Here is a 16,866-nt window from a genome sequence, read left to right as displayed (position 1 = left end):
AGAATACAGGAGCAAAGGTGCAGAGTGCAAAGAACAGATAACTAGATTTTTGTGTATTTCTGTATCACATTAATCCACACAAGCATGCAGGTATTTTGCTTGTATGCTTGTTTGTTATGATGCAGCTTGGTTTTCATTTTCACCCCAATACAAAATAACAAAACACATTATTTCACTCTGTATTTCAAAACACCCTGCATATCCCCTGCATGCAGTCATTTTACAGCTTATGTGACAAAGTGCGCCTGTTTTGTTACCAGTTGACATCAGGTGCAGGCAATTAGACGGCATGTACAGTGACATGATGTGAATTTGTTTAAAGTCGATCTCTGATGGTTAAACTGTTTCATTGATTTCACTATTTAATTTGCTGGATTCACAGATATTTTATCCGTCAATAGGTTCTCAATGGATTTCCAGAAAATGTGTGGCATAATGATATATATTATCATGTGACAAAATCTCATATGGCCATGATGGAGAACTTTATCACCCACTCCGACTCAACCAACCCTTTTTCATTGTACAAAACACTCCACTAAAATTAATGTTTTTAATTTTGGACAATGCACACGTAACAAGCAAAAGATGTTCTGGATGCCAGAAAAAGTCACTCAGACCTACGTGATATTCTGAAGTATGACAGTGAGTATAACTGTGAGTGGCTCTTAATCCTCATCAGTCCAGTCAACAAGTGCCCAGCAAGTCCACAGTGCACGATCAGGAGCAGAGGGGAGTGTCTGCCTGCTTTGTCTGGCCGCTTGCCAGAGGTCAGAGTTCATGGAGCAGGGCGTAGTGTCAGGGGAATAAAGACGAAGCATCGTGACGCATGGCGAGGCTTTTGTTGTCGGGTGGGGGGCACAGCTTCTGTACATATGGCAGCAGGGACCAAGCAAACGCAGAAGTATTGATGCACACTGCCACTGTCTTCATTGTTCCCGTTCAGTTTATGGGCTGCTGATGGAGGGGCTTGTGCCGTAAGCGTGACGAACATACCGCCTGCTGTGAAGTCTAACAGGCACATGTGCACGCAGAGGAGGGGCAACCTCTCAGAGTCAACCACAGCAACACATTCAGACAAAGCTCGTGTGCTTGTCTGCCCAAGCATGTGTGCACGCAGTCATGTCTTATCAGACATTATGCAAGACTCTAAAACATAGATATCAACTGTTTTCAACACTTACTACAATAAAAATGACACCTTTAGACCACAGAACACTTTCCCACCTCACTCCCACAGCGATGGTTCCACTTAAATTCAAGGTTGTCTGCTGTAAGAGGTTCTGCAGGAGGTGTGAAAAAATTGATTCGGAGCCACTGAAGCAGGCCCGACAAACATAAAAGCCTGGTTTATGTTTTAAATCAAAGAATCAAGGGCTGACAGTAAACTTTAGCTGCACTGCCTGCATCAGCAAGAACCGGGATGGTGCTGAGAGTGCTGAGTGTGTGGAATTATGCTCACAGTAAAGGGCACATAAATATTACAGGTGCTGATCATAATGAAGATGAGGAGAATGCAGTAGCAGAGCCACAATATTTCATGATTTTCTTAGTCAGGAAAGATCACCTTCAGTGTTCATGTTGAGGTATTGGACTTAAGTAGCTCTGACTAGACAATACAGATTGAAAGGGGTGAGTGCTGGGATTCAGGGATGGTCTATGGTTTGTGTAAGGCCCCAAATCCATCCTATGTCCACCCCTAAAAGTCCTGCATTCAAAACCTTAATTCAGTAAAAGTATGTAATTTTAGTATCAAAGTAAAAGTATTCATTCAGAAGTACACAATGTGCAGTGAAATGGTCCCTGTCAGTGTTTTAGTATTATATCTGATGTTTTTGGGTTGATATTACTGCTGAGTTATCAAATTAAAAATAATAACATGGTCCATCACAGACCTCTAGTGGCCCCTGGTGGACAAAATGTAAAATACATCACTATTCTTCAACAAGACTGATTTGTTCCCTCAAGGAGAGTTTTGAGTGAGTAAGAGTGAGTAACGTGACAGTAAAGACAGTGTGAGACATATGTATCAGTATCACATATTTGTCTTTTAATCAAGAGAGGAGGTTTCTTATCAGTCAAGACAAGGATGCAAGAGTGACAATAGAGAGGCATTAAGAGGGAAGTGAAGAGGACATTTACCATCACATACACATTACGTTCAGTTTTTAAAATTAAATTGCCTTCTAGCAGAATCAGTGACATCTTTGAAATCAGTCCTTAAAATCTATCTTAAAAAACTTTTTATTAATGTCAGCACACAGTTCTTTTTTCCAGCATGTCTTTTCTGTTTAATTATTATTTTTACATTATTTATGGGTACTTTTCCATAATACGCTTTAATTGTCGTTCAACAATGTGAAGCACTTTGTATCTTTCCTTGGAAAAGTGCTGTATGAATTCAGTGAATTACTATTATTACTTTACCAACATGTACATCTAAAATATAGAAATGGCTTCAGATTATGTAAACATCTGCTAATTTGAATTATAACCATTTTTTAGTAAATATTTTCTATGTGTGTTTTTTAGTTTATAAGAATGTTTAATTATTTTGTTCACAATTTTTTCTTTCTTTCGTTAAAACAGATGAATGTACAGCATATAGTAGGAAGCCCATTTTTTTTTAATATTCAGATACATTTTCCACATTAATTGTTTAGTTTAGTTTTGTAATTTAGTTAATTAGTTAAAATTATATTTACTTTTTTCTTGCATTTATTTTATAGCTCACTGTTGATTGAATTATTTCTTGTAAAGTTTTGTTCAGTACTTTTATTCCGATACTTTTGAACTTTAACTAAGTAAAAAATGTGAATGCATGACTTTCACTTGTAACAAAGTATTTCTACACGGTGGTTTTGCTACTTTTACCTAAGTACAAGGCCTGAGTACTTCTTCCACCTCGGGTCCTGTTATATAAAGACGTACACACTCCGGCCAGCAGGTGGCGGTGTGTGCTTGACCTTTCACTGTAAAAAGAGGAAGCGCTGTTTGAAAACAGACTTGAACTTGTAGTTGATTCGTACTGATGTACTGCAACAAATACACGCTATGTGTACTGGTTGTTCGCCATTGCAGTAACAATGGAGAGGAGTGTAGGAACAGTTTCAGCCATTAAAGCTTTAGGGTGAGCAACGTTTAACAGGCGTAACTTTGTTGTTTACTGCGTAGTCATCTACGTTCATTTATTACACCAGCCTGTTTAAAGCTAATGTGAGCTGTAAGTTAGCTAACTGTGACTTATAAGCACGTAATTGTCAGCATGTAGCTAAATTTATAATTTAGTATCAATATTCAGGATTTTCTCGCATATGAGGACGATTACCGAGCTGCGGCAGGTAATCTCACCTGTCGTGTTTACTTCCTGTTCAGGTACCCGGGCGGCTCGTGCCTCACACGGTGCAGATGTGATGAACTTCCTTGTCCGCTGCTCACCTGGCTGAGAGCAGAGCTGAGGACTGTCTGTCCAGAGCTGCAAGGTGTTTCTCATCGAGCTGTGTGTGCTGTGTTTCTCTACCGTGTTTGATACAGGAAACTACAGCACATTCCGCCCTTTTTATTAGTAGAATAATATGCAGGGGTGTTAGTTATTTTGGTCCTTTTCATGCCAAAGATGCCCAGTAAAAATGGTAAACTGCTGTCTATACATTTACTGTCCAAAAAAAAAAAGTAAAAACCCCAACAAGTTGCAGCCTAACTGATAAAGGATTTTAAAATCAATTCAGAGATTTGTGAATCTAAAAAGTCTGAGTGATGTATCAGCTGCTAATATTTTTTGTCAGTGTTTACATGAGCACCTAAAATAAACAAAAATTGTGTCCCCAGTGTGGGACATTTCAGAGCTGACAAAAAAACTTGCGACTGCGTTCTTGTGGACAAGAGCAGTACTGTACAGAACGGTTGTAGTATTTTATTAACAGTATTCTTCTGAACTTGCTGCTTATTACATGTTGTCCTAATTCAATTGTGCAATTGTCTCTCCTTTCTTTTTAGACTCAAACAGGACAGGTGACCTCTTGTTGGTGGGAGAACTGAGAGCTTTACTCTCAAACATGTTCTCTCCCCTCGCTGTGCTGACCTCAGAGGTGCTCGGGCCGTCCATCCTCAACAAAGTCACTGGTGAGAAATGATAGGAGTGGGTTCTGTTGTAGAGTTGTGTTTAAGGTAATAACAGATGATTGAAGCGCCCATGGATTTGTGCATTTCCTGCCCAGCTTTTTAAATGAGGGGTGGATCATCTTAAAAGTCTTGTTCAATCCTTTAGAGTTCCTTGTATCAGAATTGCAAGCAGCTCACATAATCAAGCACAAAGAGTTGCATTCTGAGGAGAAAACAACACAAGAGGAGTCTGAAAAAGAGCAGCGAGTTCAAGATCACAGCGGTGAATTCACTGAAGAATATGAAGATGATGATGAAGACCAAAGGAAGGCAGAGATGCAGGCAGAATGGATATTACTGCTGCACGCCCTTGACATGGACGCCTCTTCTCAATTTACAGATGTGTTGAGTGAGGTAAGTCTGATAGAAAAGAGACTGGGCCATGTATAAGTCATGACTGCCAACTGAGAAGCACTGATAGGATTTTGCATGTTATTTTAATACAGGTGGAGTCGAGGCTTGCTCGTTTACCAAGTGGAGACATGACAAACCCGCTGCTTAACACCAGCCTCAGCGCGGAGCAGTGGGTATGTTGCCAAGCCTGATGCCAGCTTATTAACCTTCATGTGTAACTCTAACAGGACCCCTTCAACCTGTTTGTCCTCTGTGTTTCTCAGATGCAGGTTAGAAAGATCAATCAAGTTCTATCACAGGACTATCAGTGTCGGCGACAGATGATAATCAAACGCTTTCAGGTTACACTGGAGTCATTTGCATGGGGAGAAAATCAAAAGGTAGGTGAGCTGAGTCACTGCATCAGTTAGACTACGCTCACTTTAAGAACAGTCAGACCAAAGTGGGTAAGTTGGTTGTTAGTTGGGTTTTTTCAGTGTCTTCATTGTCATCTTTTTTTTTATCAGAAAAAGCATTTGACAGCTATTATAGACTCAGTGTCAGATGAGTTGTGCTTCTTGCCAGGGAGAAACAAACTATGACCAGTTAAAGAACAACATTAAGTCCTTAGTTTAGTAAGTTAGCATGCTAATATTTGCTGATTAGCACTAAATATAAACAGCTAAGGCCGATGGGAATGTCATTAGTTTTGAAGGTATGTAGTCATAAACTACATACCTTCTTACTGGGACAGATTGAAATTTTGTCCTCATGTGGCGTCTGGACAAAATGTCACAGCAATCTGTCCAGATAGTGTTTAGTTTTATGTAGTTGAAGTTTTTTTCAAATATTTCAGTAAGTAATGGCTGATTGCTACTTTTCCGTCATCTGACGTCTTCACCACTCGTTTCAGCTGTTGTAAAATATATCTCTTGCTGCAGCAGGTGATCTGGGGACACAACAGGAACATCACTGTGCATCATGTTAACCACAAACATCCCAGCTGAGTCAGTCTTCTATTTGCAGGAGCGCAGTCAAGCTCTGGCCTCAGTGCCTCCTCTTTCATCCCTCGCCAGCTCCTCCCGAGTGTCCCCATCTCTTCTGATTGCTGCCAGGGAGGATCAGTCCATCATTAAACCAATCAAGGCCGGAACAAGCACCTCCATCTACAAGGTACGGCCGTAAATAGTTATAAACCATGCCTGTTATTGTGAATGAAGATATCGCCAGTTGATGGTTTCTGATTTTTCCCTAGACGTTGATGGGCAGCGTACCAGACAGAGGAGGACGACCAGGGGAAATTGAGCCACCTATGCCAACGTGGGAAAGTCGAAGAGCGAGAGGCCATTCAGGACGAGGAGGTGGACACCATCAACGACGTAAATTTCCAGATAAAAAGAAGAAAGGGAAAAAAGAGTAACATGTCCTCGTCTTTGGCTTAACTGCTTGATTTGAAAAATAAGTTGATTTTTCTTTACTTAAATCCTTATTTTGAAATAAAATATGGATGTGGAATGCTACATATGATATAATTTTAAGGTTGTAAATGTGTGTATTAGTTGTCCATAGACATAGCTGACTGTAAATTTAAAAAAAACAAACATGTCATTGCTATAATGTACTGGTATATGACCAGATATTTTTGTTGTTATGTAAGAACAGAACAGTAAAATAATTTTTGGCTTTGCACATTCATTTATTGGTTCGTTTACTCAAGAATAAACCTATTAAACAGAAATGTCAGGCAGACCGTTGTTTCACACAAAATACTTATCATTATTATTATTATTATTATTATTATTATTATTATTATTATTATTATAGTACTGTCATTTCAGGAACAACGCATGGAACAACGTTAGTGGTTTTGCCAGTTAAAATACGTTGCTATAGCTCGCATAATGCGCAGTTAACAATAAAATGTCACTTAGGTCAATGTGGATAACGTGAATTTAATCAATAAGTTACACAACATAAACTTACCTGTACCTGACGCAAGCGTCCTCGTGATACCGGAAGTTACCCGAGAGACAAATGATGTAACACATAGAAAGTTCCGGATTAGTGGAAGGTCAGAACATTATATCTGCGAGCGAGTGTGGTGAAATCGTCACTTGAGTTTTATCAGCCGGCAAACTCACTAATATACTATTAGTATAAAAATGCCAAGAGGAAGTAGAAGCCGGACATCCAGGATGGCTCCTCCAGCCAGGTAACGTTAACATTTCATATTTAACGCCATTTGTTGATAGTTTTCAGCATGGTGTGTAACGTTAGGCTAATGTAGCTGGTAGCTAGTTTTTAACGTTAGGCTAATGTAGCCGCAAGCAAACTAGGCACCTAGTTACGTAGCATATGCTAACCGGATTTTGGAAAGGCTTTTATTTATGATTAACAGCCAACGATAGAACTAATAATGATTAGATTTGTACATCTCAATGTCTTCCTTTCGTAGGAAAAGGGTGTTTGCTCTAAAGTTGTTGATTTAAGTAGTGAAGGTCACATTATCTAATCTGCATAAAGAGACTGTAACTTTACATGTTTAATGGCATCACAACGCCAAAATTAAACATTTTTAAACCTTGTCGGATTACATCAAACTAGTCTGCAGCTAAATTGATTGAAATATATCTGAATTTATGTGTTCTGATTGTGTTACAGGAGCAGCGAATGCCCCTTAACTCATCAGCATATCCCCATTTTAGTATTTCTCTGATACTAGACCACATTATCCACATCTAATTTAGATTAAGTATCGTACATACGGGGTCCAGCATGTTGTAATATGATTTTGCCAGTATCACTAGCTCTTATGCCAACCTGCCCAGAGGAAACCTCATATCCATGACCTCAAGTGACACTTTGCACCAGTGCCACATAGTTTTCACACTGACTTGCTATAGCACTGATTGTTTTATCACTATTTACCACTCTTTGAATAGTTTTTGTGTAAAATTCGTCTAGTCCTTATATGTGTGTGTCATATATCTCTTAAGCTCAGAGGTTTCCTGTTGTCAAACATTTGTCTTGATTAAGGTCTAAAGACAGATAGCTTGTTTAACTTGCCTTTGCCCTCTTTTCTCAACACTTGATATTTTTGCCTTCTTGAATCTTTGCATTAGCAGTTGACAGAATCATACTTTAGTCTTGAGAAAAGAAGTAAGAATACAAGCTATTTTTGAAAACTGATCCCAGTACATACATGTAGTGTTGGTTGTTGATTACACTTTTAAAAAAACTTTTTCTATACAGCCGGGCACCACCATCACCACCACCTATGGCCAGGGCTGCACCTCCTCCCTCCCATGCCCCGGCTCCAATGCAGGCTCCTCCATCTGCTGTGGGTGCCCCAGCTGCAGCACCCAGACAGCCCGGTATGTTTGCCCAGATGGCAACTACCGCCGCTGGCGTGGCAGTGGGCTCTGCAGTAGGACACACCATTGGCCATGCCATGACTGGAGCCTTCAGTGGAGGACATTCTGAGCCTGCCAGGCCTGACGTCACATACCAGGTAAATAAATAGTGTTTAGCTGTTCATGGGACTGGAATAGCTTTAGGGCAGATTAGTGTGTCTGACAAATAGGACATCAGAAACAAAAAACAGGTTGTCTGTGTGTGTTAAGCTTTTAGTGGGGGAGGAAAAGTAATGATGAAACGAACGTCACATTTTCTGTAATCCACAGATCAGTCCATGCGATATATGAATATAGTGAACAATCACAAGTTTAAAGCAATACCAGGATTATTTCAACTATAGTGTATCATCCTCTAATTTGAGTTAGTGCTGCTTTATGAGAGATTTATTTCATACCTTTATTACACTTTGCCTTTAGTCGTGTTTTGTTGGTGGTTTTATTATGTGTACACTGGCAACCAGATTAAATGAGCCATGTTCGGGAAAAAAAACATAGTTGTGAAGGAAGAAAAAGAATTTGTGGAGATGGTGCAACAGGTTTGCTGATAAAACAAATCTAACATGTAAGCAGTTAACCTAGTCTATTGTAGACTGCTTGTATATCCTTAATGAAAAAACATCTTTCAGGTAAAATGTGTAAAGCTTAGCCATGTGTCAAACTTTTCTTGTAGTAGAACATGTCATTGTGTTACAACTTGATTGTTTATGGTTATGCAGACAAAACTCAGTTTTAGGTGCAACCTGCAGTTGTTCTCCATCAGGTACAGGAACTTGCTTTTATTGTATCTTTCAGGAGCCGTACCAGGGTCAGCCCATGTACCAGCAGCAGGCCCCTCAGCAAGAGCAGCAGGCCTGCTCCTATGAGCTTAAACAGTTCATTGATTGTGCCCAAAACCAAAGCGACTTCAAACTCTGTGAGGGCTTCAGTGAGGTGCTCAAACAGTGCAGGTTTGCAAACGGTGAGTGAAAAGTGTAATGCTGTCTGGTCATTTGTATGGAATTAGATTACACTGGGATTTATAGTGCAACAGTGCAGTGTTGGATGACTAATGTGATTTTTTTGGTTTTGAAAGACAAACATAGTTAAAGTTATGTCCTTGTTCTTATTTTATGTAAGATCAAACAGTGGTCTCTGCAGTCTTGTTGTTTGATTTATTTTTTGTACTTAATTTAACAGGCTTTGCATCCAGACATCATAGCCAATGACTTTGCACTATCCATGTTATGGTTCTGATGCAATATGTTGCAGTACTAAATGTGGCCCTTAGGAGGAGTAGCTATAAAGGCTTTCTGAATGCCTCCTGTAACCAGCTTCAATCAATTCATAATCAGTATAGAAATGATTGGGACTATGCAACTTGTCTAATTAAACTTTTATTTTCTCTGCAGGTCTGTCATGAGACTGAGACCAAACCTGGACAATTAGGAAGGCACAGAAACTGAAATGAGCAACCATATGGATACTGAGAGGGTGTAATTCACAAGAGATCAATAAACGTGCTTTTATTTTGACAGCTGATTATCATCAGACAGCATCATCATATTCATTTCTCAGGACAGCTGCAGAGTTTGTAATAATAGTCTTATAAATAATGTTTATATGTTGTGTTGCATGCTTTGATTTCAGTTGTTTTTCAGTAGCTTCAGTGCTTTTAATTTAAAGTTCCTCCCATATAAATACAACCACCAATAATTATGATAACTTGTAAATCCACCAGCTTCCACCCTCTGGATTATGGATGTACACAGTCTGCAGCAAGTTGAAGTTTAAAAATAATAAAGCACTTGAATCATAAAAGCAGTGTAATGTGTGACTGTTCATTTCGCTGTCTGTTCAGACAGACCATTGTACTATTAAAGCAGCACGTCTATTTTTACATCCAGTCTCTTTAACTAGAGTTGAACAGCTACAGATGAGGGACACACACCACAGGGGTCCAGCACCTGTCATGTCACTCTCAAATCAAATAAACAGTAAACGAGCTGAATGCTGCATGCAAAGTAATGCCCATAATGCGGAGCAGGCCTGTCTCTGTATGTGTGTCATGGTGAGGACAGGAGCTGCAGGGTGTCATTTCATGGATCTGGTTTTTGTGCGGACACGCGTTCAGACTGAGCTGCTGGTGCTTCTGCTGGGGAAGCAACAACTTATTTTTGGCATCTGACATTAAAGCTCACCCTTCGCGATGGCAGCGGCTGTGACCGGACCTCTGCTCGTCCTCTGCTGAGAAATAATGATGGAAACTCTTGCGATCGGGGACTGAGGACACGGTGAGTGACCTACCGAGCGTCTCTTTTTAATGAATCGCTTTATTATAGCCCGCTAAAGGTCAAATAGTGCCGGTTGAGGCGGAGGTGTAGCTCACACTGTGACATGCGGCTGTCTGAGCCTGCACCCCGCGATATGTCGGCTATGGAAAGACGTCTGGGACGAGAAGTGGATCCTGTTACATGCGAGCTGACATTTTTCACACTTCTTATTGAGATTTTGTACAAACCAGCGCCAGCGATACTGATAAAGACATCTATCAGGTAACATGATCTCTTAATTAGAAATTTATGAAATATCTTAAGTAATTTTACTTTAATCTTCAGACCACAGGGAAGCTCTGCAGGTGCTCCTCATTCATGTATCTGAATGAGTTTTTATGCTCTGATTCACTTCTGCTCCAGTCCAACTGGAACATATTGTGCTTTTTTACTAAAACTTCATGTATTGTTACAAATTAATCCAACCAACAGTATGCAAAGTAGCTGCAGTTAATGACTATTTTCATGATCAATCGGTCTGCCATTTATTTTCAGTTACTGATTAATCGTCTATGAAACGTCAGAGCATTTACAGGAATGCCCATCACCCTTTGTCAGAGCTCAGGGAAGCGTCTTCAAATTGTTCTGTCCAAAACTCAAATATATTCAGTTTGCAGCGATTTGAAACAGGGAAGAACAGCAGATCTTCGCTTTAAAAAGCTGCAACCTGCAAACGTTTCAGCATTTCTGCACAAAATACAAAAACAATGAGTGGAGAAGAAATATTCTGTCATCCAACAAGCAGATCAGTCAACTAATCGTTTCAGCTCAATCGCTGAATGAGCCTCACCCTGACCTGCTGCAACACTGAAGTGCTGTTTACACACTAATGCACCAGTAATGATGTTTGATTAACATAATAAATAATAATATGAACGCTGACAGGCAACCTGTTGTGAGCTAAGAGGAGAGCAGTCGAGCAGCCTGGGAGGTGAACCAGTATCACAACCATCATGACCAAAGAGGAGGAGATCCCTGACTGGGTGGGAGCCCAGGAGTTCTACGACAAGTATGAGACCAAGGAGGTGCTGGGAAGGTACGTTATGAAGTCAGACATGCAGCAGTGGTTCCCAACCTGGAGGTCACAGCCAGAAGACATCTGTAACCTTTGATGAGAAGATATAAATATTTTGTCTCTTCATCTTCAGTGAATAGTTTGACATTTTGGGAAAATGTGCTTAGAATTTGATGAGGCGATTGATTTTCTCATATATTAACTTGAATTATGACGCTTGACAGGAAAATACTGGAAACAAGGGGAAACAGTTAGTCTTGCTCTGTCCAAAGGTAACAAAATACACCTCTAAAGCTCAATAATTAATATCTCGTTAGCATAGACTGCATAATAAATAGTGGACAGAGCCACCGTGATGTCACCCATTGGTTTGTGGCCTGCAGTTTTGAAGCCTCAAGTTTGGCATTACAGCCGTCGCCATCTTGGATTTTTGGATCCTGATTGGATCTGACTGAGAACCGGGGACACACTGCGGTAACAACTTGTTAGTCACATGGTGGCCATGGCCTAAATCATACCTTTATTGTGTATTTTACTCTAAATGAGACCATAATTTACAGAATGACCATCATGCAGCATTGAAGAAGACTTGAGTGTAGCGACTGTCACCATGAACTCACTTGGAAAATGTTTACTGAGGTAATAAATCAAGTGAGAATAGGGTCATTTTCTCATAAGCTTACATCCTGTCAACCCCCTACACTTCCATATTGGCTTCACTTCTCAGACCTGGAAGCTCCGTCCACTATTTAAACATTCTATGATTGTTAGTCTAATTTGTACAAAGACTGGAGTTTGCCAGACAACCAGCGGAGACTCCAGGAAGCTGAGTTTTGTTACCTTTGGATCTGTTTTCAGTCTTTGTGCTCAGTAAAGTTAATCGGTTGTTGGCTGTACCCTCATAATTACCTGTCAGACATGAAAGTGGTATCAGTCTTCTTATGTAACCCTTGGCGAGCGAGTGAATGACTATATTTCCCCAAAAAGTCAACGTACAGCCAAAAATGTTGTGATCTACTGGCCCACCATACATGTAATGTTTGGTTAATATCCTTTAAAAAAAGACACATTTTCAATTTTTTTTTTTTTCATTTTATTTAACAGCGTAATACAATATAATACAGCTCAACACATCGGTAATGTTTGTTTGAACAGCTATCAGTGTTGTAATGGACAGTACAGACACAGTTTCCCTGAGAAAAGCTTTCCTCCTCATTGTCATTCCCCGCCATCTGTCAGATGGCGGAGCTGTTACGTAAGCGCAGTGTTCAAGGGGGCTGCATTCATTAACTTCAGCGTGTTTTGGACAAAGGTTTAGTGTTGAGAGCTGCCCGGGATCGGACGGCACGCTGTTTGAATTACGCAATTTCACTCACATACAGGTCACAGGGTCAGCGGATGTGGACAGCGTGTTCTGCTCGAGTATTCTTCACACGGCTCAGTCAGCCTCACAAAGAGGGAGCAGAGAGTTCATTTAGTGTCTGGTTTAGTTCATTTCATTCCTCAGTGGCTGACTTTATGCTCAGGCCTTGTTCCTCGAAGCGGAGCGTGAAGCTGCTCTCTCATAGATTAGAGTGACACATCACAGAAACTTCCTGACTTCAAGCACACAAACATGCCGTCTTGTGCCAACACGACCCTGTGAAGAAATAAGTGACCTGACGAAGCCGCAGATAACAGGGCCGCTGTGTTTTCTCCTCCTCAGGGGAGTGAGCAGTGTGGTGCGTCGCTGCGTCAACAAACGGTCGTCTCAGGAGTACGCGGTGAAGATCATCGACATCACCCCCTCGGACAAGATGACTCCGCAGGAGATCAAGGAGATCCGAGAGGCGACGGTGAAGGAGATCGACATCCTCAAGAAAGTCTGCGGACAGAACAACATCAGTGAGAATTAAACCTGAGTGCAGAGAAGCTTTATGGGAACAGAATCTACATTAACAGACAATGAAACTCACAGCTTCTTACACAAAGCAAAAAACGCATTTGTCACTTTGTCCCACTGACCTGTTGGAGAGGTCAGCTGTGAGGAGTGTTGGCCTTTGCTCTCAAGTGATCCGCTTATGTGTGTCTCTCCTCTCCAGTCCAGCTCAAAGACTGCTACGAGTCCAAAGCCTTCTTCTTCCTGGTGTTTGACCTGTAAGTGTTATTAGCTTGTGAATTTACACCTAATTGCTAAAGCAAGCAGCCGCTGTTCAAAAGTTGTGTTTTCTTTCCCTCAGGATGAAGAAGGGCGAGCTTTTTGACTACCTCACAGAGAGAGTTACTCTGAGTGAGAAGGAAACCAGGTCAGGTCGTTCACTGTTTAACCATTTGCCAAGGCGAAAGCGAGGAATTATCCAAAATGTTTACGTTGACTTTGGTGTGTGCTGGTTTTAGGAATATCATGCGCGCCCTGCTGGAGGTGGTCCAGTTTCTCCACAGCCAGAACATCGTCCACCGGGACCTGAAGCCTGAGAACATCCTTTTAGATGATGAGAAGAACATCAAACTCACCGACTTTGGCTTCGCCGTGCAAATCAAGCCGGGAGAGACACTCAAAGGTCAATGAAAGCACCATTATAGTATTTTTAGGAATAAATTTAAGCTCATTTTATCGGAAGAACGCTGAAATGCAAAGCCGTTGACAGTATCAGAAGTTGGCTGACAAAAAACACAGCAGAAATTCCTTCCCCAGCATATTCAGCTAAGCATTTATGAGTGTCCCGCTCGAATGAAGTTACTATGTTTACAGCCTTCAGTGCAGTCGCAGCAGCTGCTGTCGGCCGGCGGAGAATCTGGGTCTGGTTGCACAACATGCTTCCATCTCTCTTAGCTGCTCTCACAAAGGTTAAGATGCAACAGGACACTGTCTGCTGTAGTCCCAGAAAGTGACCTTTCAAACGGACGTGTTAGAGAGCATCAGATCACAAGCAGTGGGACAGATGTCTAATGAGGCTGCTCATCATCGTATCATTTAGCGTGGCTGGTAAACATGTAACGTGTGTTAGTTGTAGATGTGGGGGTGCGCACATATCTGCAGTGACCGCTCGACACATAATCTGAAAGCTGTTATCAGATTAAATGCATGGTGATGTAAATAAGTACAACACATTTTCTCAGATGATGATTATATATATGTGGATGTGCTAGTTAGCCAGAAGCCAGTGGAAGATGTGTAAACGTGTTGTTCACGTGTCAAAAATAATACTGATTTTCTGGTTGTAAATGTGAGTTTGAAAGTTTACAACTCTGACATGTGTGCAATGCAGAGGTGTGTGGGACCCCTGGTTACCTCGCTCCTGAGATCATTGACTGCTCCATGAACGCGGGACATCCGGGATATGGCACAGCTGTGGACATGTGAGTGTGCAGAAACAAAAGCTTGCATGAAAAGTCTTGTTATCTCGGCTTACACGCTTTGTAAGCTTGATTTTTCTCCGGTTTTCACCTGCAGATGGAGTTCGGGGGTGATCATGTACACCCTGCTTGCAGGCTCTCCGCCCTTCTGGCACAGGAAACAGATGCTGATGCTGCGCATGATCTTGGCGGGGAACTTCGACTTCTCATCTCCAGAGTGGGAGGACCGCTCAGACACTGTTAAAGATTTGGTAGGCTGTTCTTCACCTCACATTCTGTCTCTTTCTGTGATGTCAGAAGGTTTGACTCAAACCCTCCATGCGGTTTCCTCAGATCTCCCGGATGCTGGTGGTGGACCCAAAGCAGAGATTCACGGCTACCGACGTTCTCAACCACTCGTTCTTTTCACAGTATGTGGTGGATGAAGTACGACAGTTCAGTCCATACAGGCGGTTCAAGGTGAGATGTTCTCATGTGACAATGTTCAGTCAAAGTCTCAATTACATTCACATACACACAGCAAAGCGTAAACGTTCCAATTTATTTCCTACCTTCCAGTGTGGTGGTTGGTCCATTTCTATACAGTATTGTCCTGTATGTTTTGACTTGATTAGATATCCCCTGATATTCATTTTAGAGTTTCATGTAAAAGAAGTGTTTTAAGTCTTGGCAGCTAAATTTTCATATGAAATTTAGTGAAATGAATGAAAATAAATGGTTGCCTGGAAAATAAGACAGCAACCCCAAAACTCATGGAGTATACTTCAGAATGAGAAAGCTGCTGCAGCAAAACTAATAAGAGGGTAAGAAAGAAGTTTTAACACACCCACATAAAAGTCTAATTAGGCAAAATAAGTAAAAACAGCTGCGTGTGTAGATCATGAGTGTGTATAAGGTCTTTAAAGTGCACATTATTACAGTGACGAGTTCAGACTCACTTTCACTGCACGCTTGTCTTGCATTTAACACACCCTCAATACTTGAAATTCCAGTGATTTTCTGCTAAACGTTCTCCTTCAGGTCATTTGCATGACTGTCCTCGCCACAATGAGAATCTACTGCAACTACCGCCGTGCCAAGCCTGTCACCAAGGAGGTGATCAAGAGCGACCCGTACGCCGTCAAGCCCATCCGCAAGCTCATTGACGCCTGTGCGTTCAAGATCTATGGCCACTGGGTCAAGAAGGGTCAGACTCAGAACAGAGCGGAACTTTTCGAGAACACTCCCAAAGCCATCCTGCTGTCGATGGCCGCCGAGGCTGACGAGCCGCTCCACCACATCTGGTAACGAGCACGTCAGGACACATCTGCTGGAGCTTAGCGGAGATGCACTTCTACTCTGTGTGGCTTTTTATACCTTTCCCCATTGTATAAGAGAAAGGAACTGGTAAAAAAAAATAACCCACCATGACCATACAAGGTTGACTTAAGTTTGTCTTTAATGTGGAGGGTATGTTTTTTTTGCTCATGAGTTGTGAAAAGCAGCATTGGGATTGATTTACCTCAAGAGCTGCAGAATGTGGCAGCAATGCCACTGTTCAACACCTTGATTTCTGTCCTAAATGTAGATTTAAAAACAACTGTAAAAATAACAATTTACTAGTAAAATGGCATTTTAGAGACACTATTTAACTTCAAGTGAGCCCAGTCTCAAATGCATTGTCCTTTCTTTGATGCCTACTTAAAGTGAATGAAACCAGCAGCACCGTTATCAGAGACAGATTGTTGCATAGACAAACAATGTCCATATGTCAAACATGAACACTGTGTTTCTTCTTTAGCTTTTAATGTATGAAACAAGTTTTCATGTTTTCTTCAAGTTCAGAGGGTAGGTTTAACTTTCATGTTCAGAATCACCTGAAGAATTTCTGGTTTTATAAGTGATGCCCTGCAGCATCATGTTACTCTTTTCCATACAAACATCTGTTTTGTCAGTACTGTGAAGCCTCAGCTTTGCAGCCAAAGCAAAACTTGTGGAAATAATCAGCTTAATCTGTCTGACTGGAATATGAAACAGTGAACCTGCGTACTTGAAATGGCACAGACTTGCATATTTGTGTACTGCATCACTTTTTGATCATTATGCAGGATGTACTGAACTGAACTGAACTAATGGCAACAGCTTCAAGGGAAGATGATAGCACTTTAAAATGTAAGCTATGGATTTATTTATTAAAATGTGCATTTCAATTAAAATTCAAGTCTTGTTACTGAAAAGGCATCAACTTTCTGCAATGCTCTGGAATTTTAAGATATCAAGACGCTTAATGTAGAAAACTAATGCACAGGACCCATTT

At 41.1% G+C, this 16,866-nt stretch overlaps 3 protein-coding genes across 4 annotated transcripts; all 3 read left to right on the top strand.

Moving 5' to 3' along the window:
* Positions 1–2,963: 2,963 nt before the first annotated feature.
* LOC139336705 (protein FAM98B) lies at positions 2,964–6,095 on the top strand. Its single transcript, XM_070970896.1, has 8 exons — positions 2,964–3,130; positions 3,376–3,482; positions 3,997–4,122; positions 4,268–4,515; positions 4,608–4,688; positions 4,779–4,895; positions 5,521–5,667; positions 5,750–6,095. The coding sequence occupies exons 1-8, from the start codon at positions 3,087–3,089 to the stop codon at positions 5,912–5,914; spliced, it is 1,035 nt and encodes a 344-aa protein (XP_070826997.1). The 5' UTR covers positions 2,964–3,086; the 3' UTR covers positions 5,915–6,095.
* A 454-nt stretch (positions 6,096–6,549) lies between these two features.
* Positions 6,550–9,707, top strand: chchd2 (coiled-coil-helix-coiled-coil-helix domain containing 2). The gene is made up of 4 exons (XM_070970897.1): positions 6,550–6,706; positions 7,747–8,005; positions 8,703–8,868; positions 9,299–9,707. The coding sequence occupies exons 1-4, from the start codon at positions 6,657–6,659 to the stop codon at positions 9,307–9,309; spliced, it is 486 nt and encodes a 161-aa protein (XP_070826998.1). The 5' UTR covers positions 6,550–6,656; the 3' UTR covers positions 9,310–9,707.
* Positions 9,708–10,049: 342 nt separating this feature from the next.
* phkg1a (phosphorylase kinase, gamma 1a (muscle)) lies at positions 10,050–16,759 on the top strand. Of its 2 annotated transcripts, none has more exons than XM_070970539.1 (10): positions 10,050–10,180; positions 11,105–11,255; positions 12,940–13,118; positions 13,316–13,370; positions 13,454–13,519; positions 13,611–13,774; positions 14,483–14,573; positions 14,668–14,821; positions 14,904–15,029; positions 15,591–16,759. In XM_070970539.1, exons 2-10 carry the CDS (start codon positions 11,173–11,175, stop codon positions 15,855–15,857), a joined length of 1,185 nt encoding a protein of 394 aa, XP_070826640.1. In that variant the 5' UTR covers positions 10,050–10,180; positions 11,105–11,172; the 3' UTR covers positions 15,858–16,759. The 2 variants fall into 2 exon arrangements, with proteins under 2 accessions (XP_070826640.1, XP_070826642.1); XM_070970541.1 differs by lacking the exon at positions 10,050–10,180 and adding an exon at positions 10,326–10,441.
* The last annotated feature ends 107 nt before the right edge of the window (positions 16,760–16,866 follow it).

Source organism: Chaetodon trifascialis, chromosome 9 (assembly GCF_039877785.1).
Source record: "Chaetodon trifascialis isolate fChaTrf1 chromosome 9, fChaTrf1.hap1, whole genome shotgun sequence".
Lineage (NCBI taxonomy): Eukaryota > Metazoa > Chordata > Actinopteri > Chaetodontiformes > Chaetodontidae > Chaetodon > Chaetodon trifascialis.
Note: the sequence above shows the minus strand (reverse complement) of the source record. Positions and strands in the feature narration are given on the sequence as shown.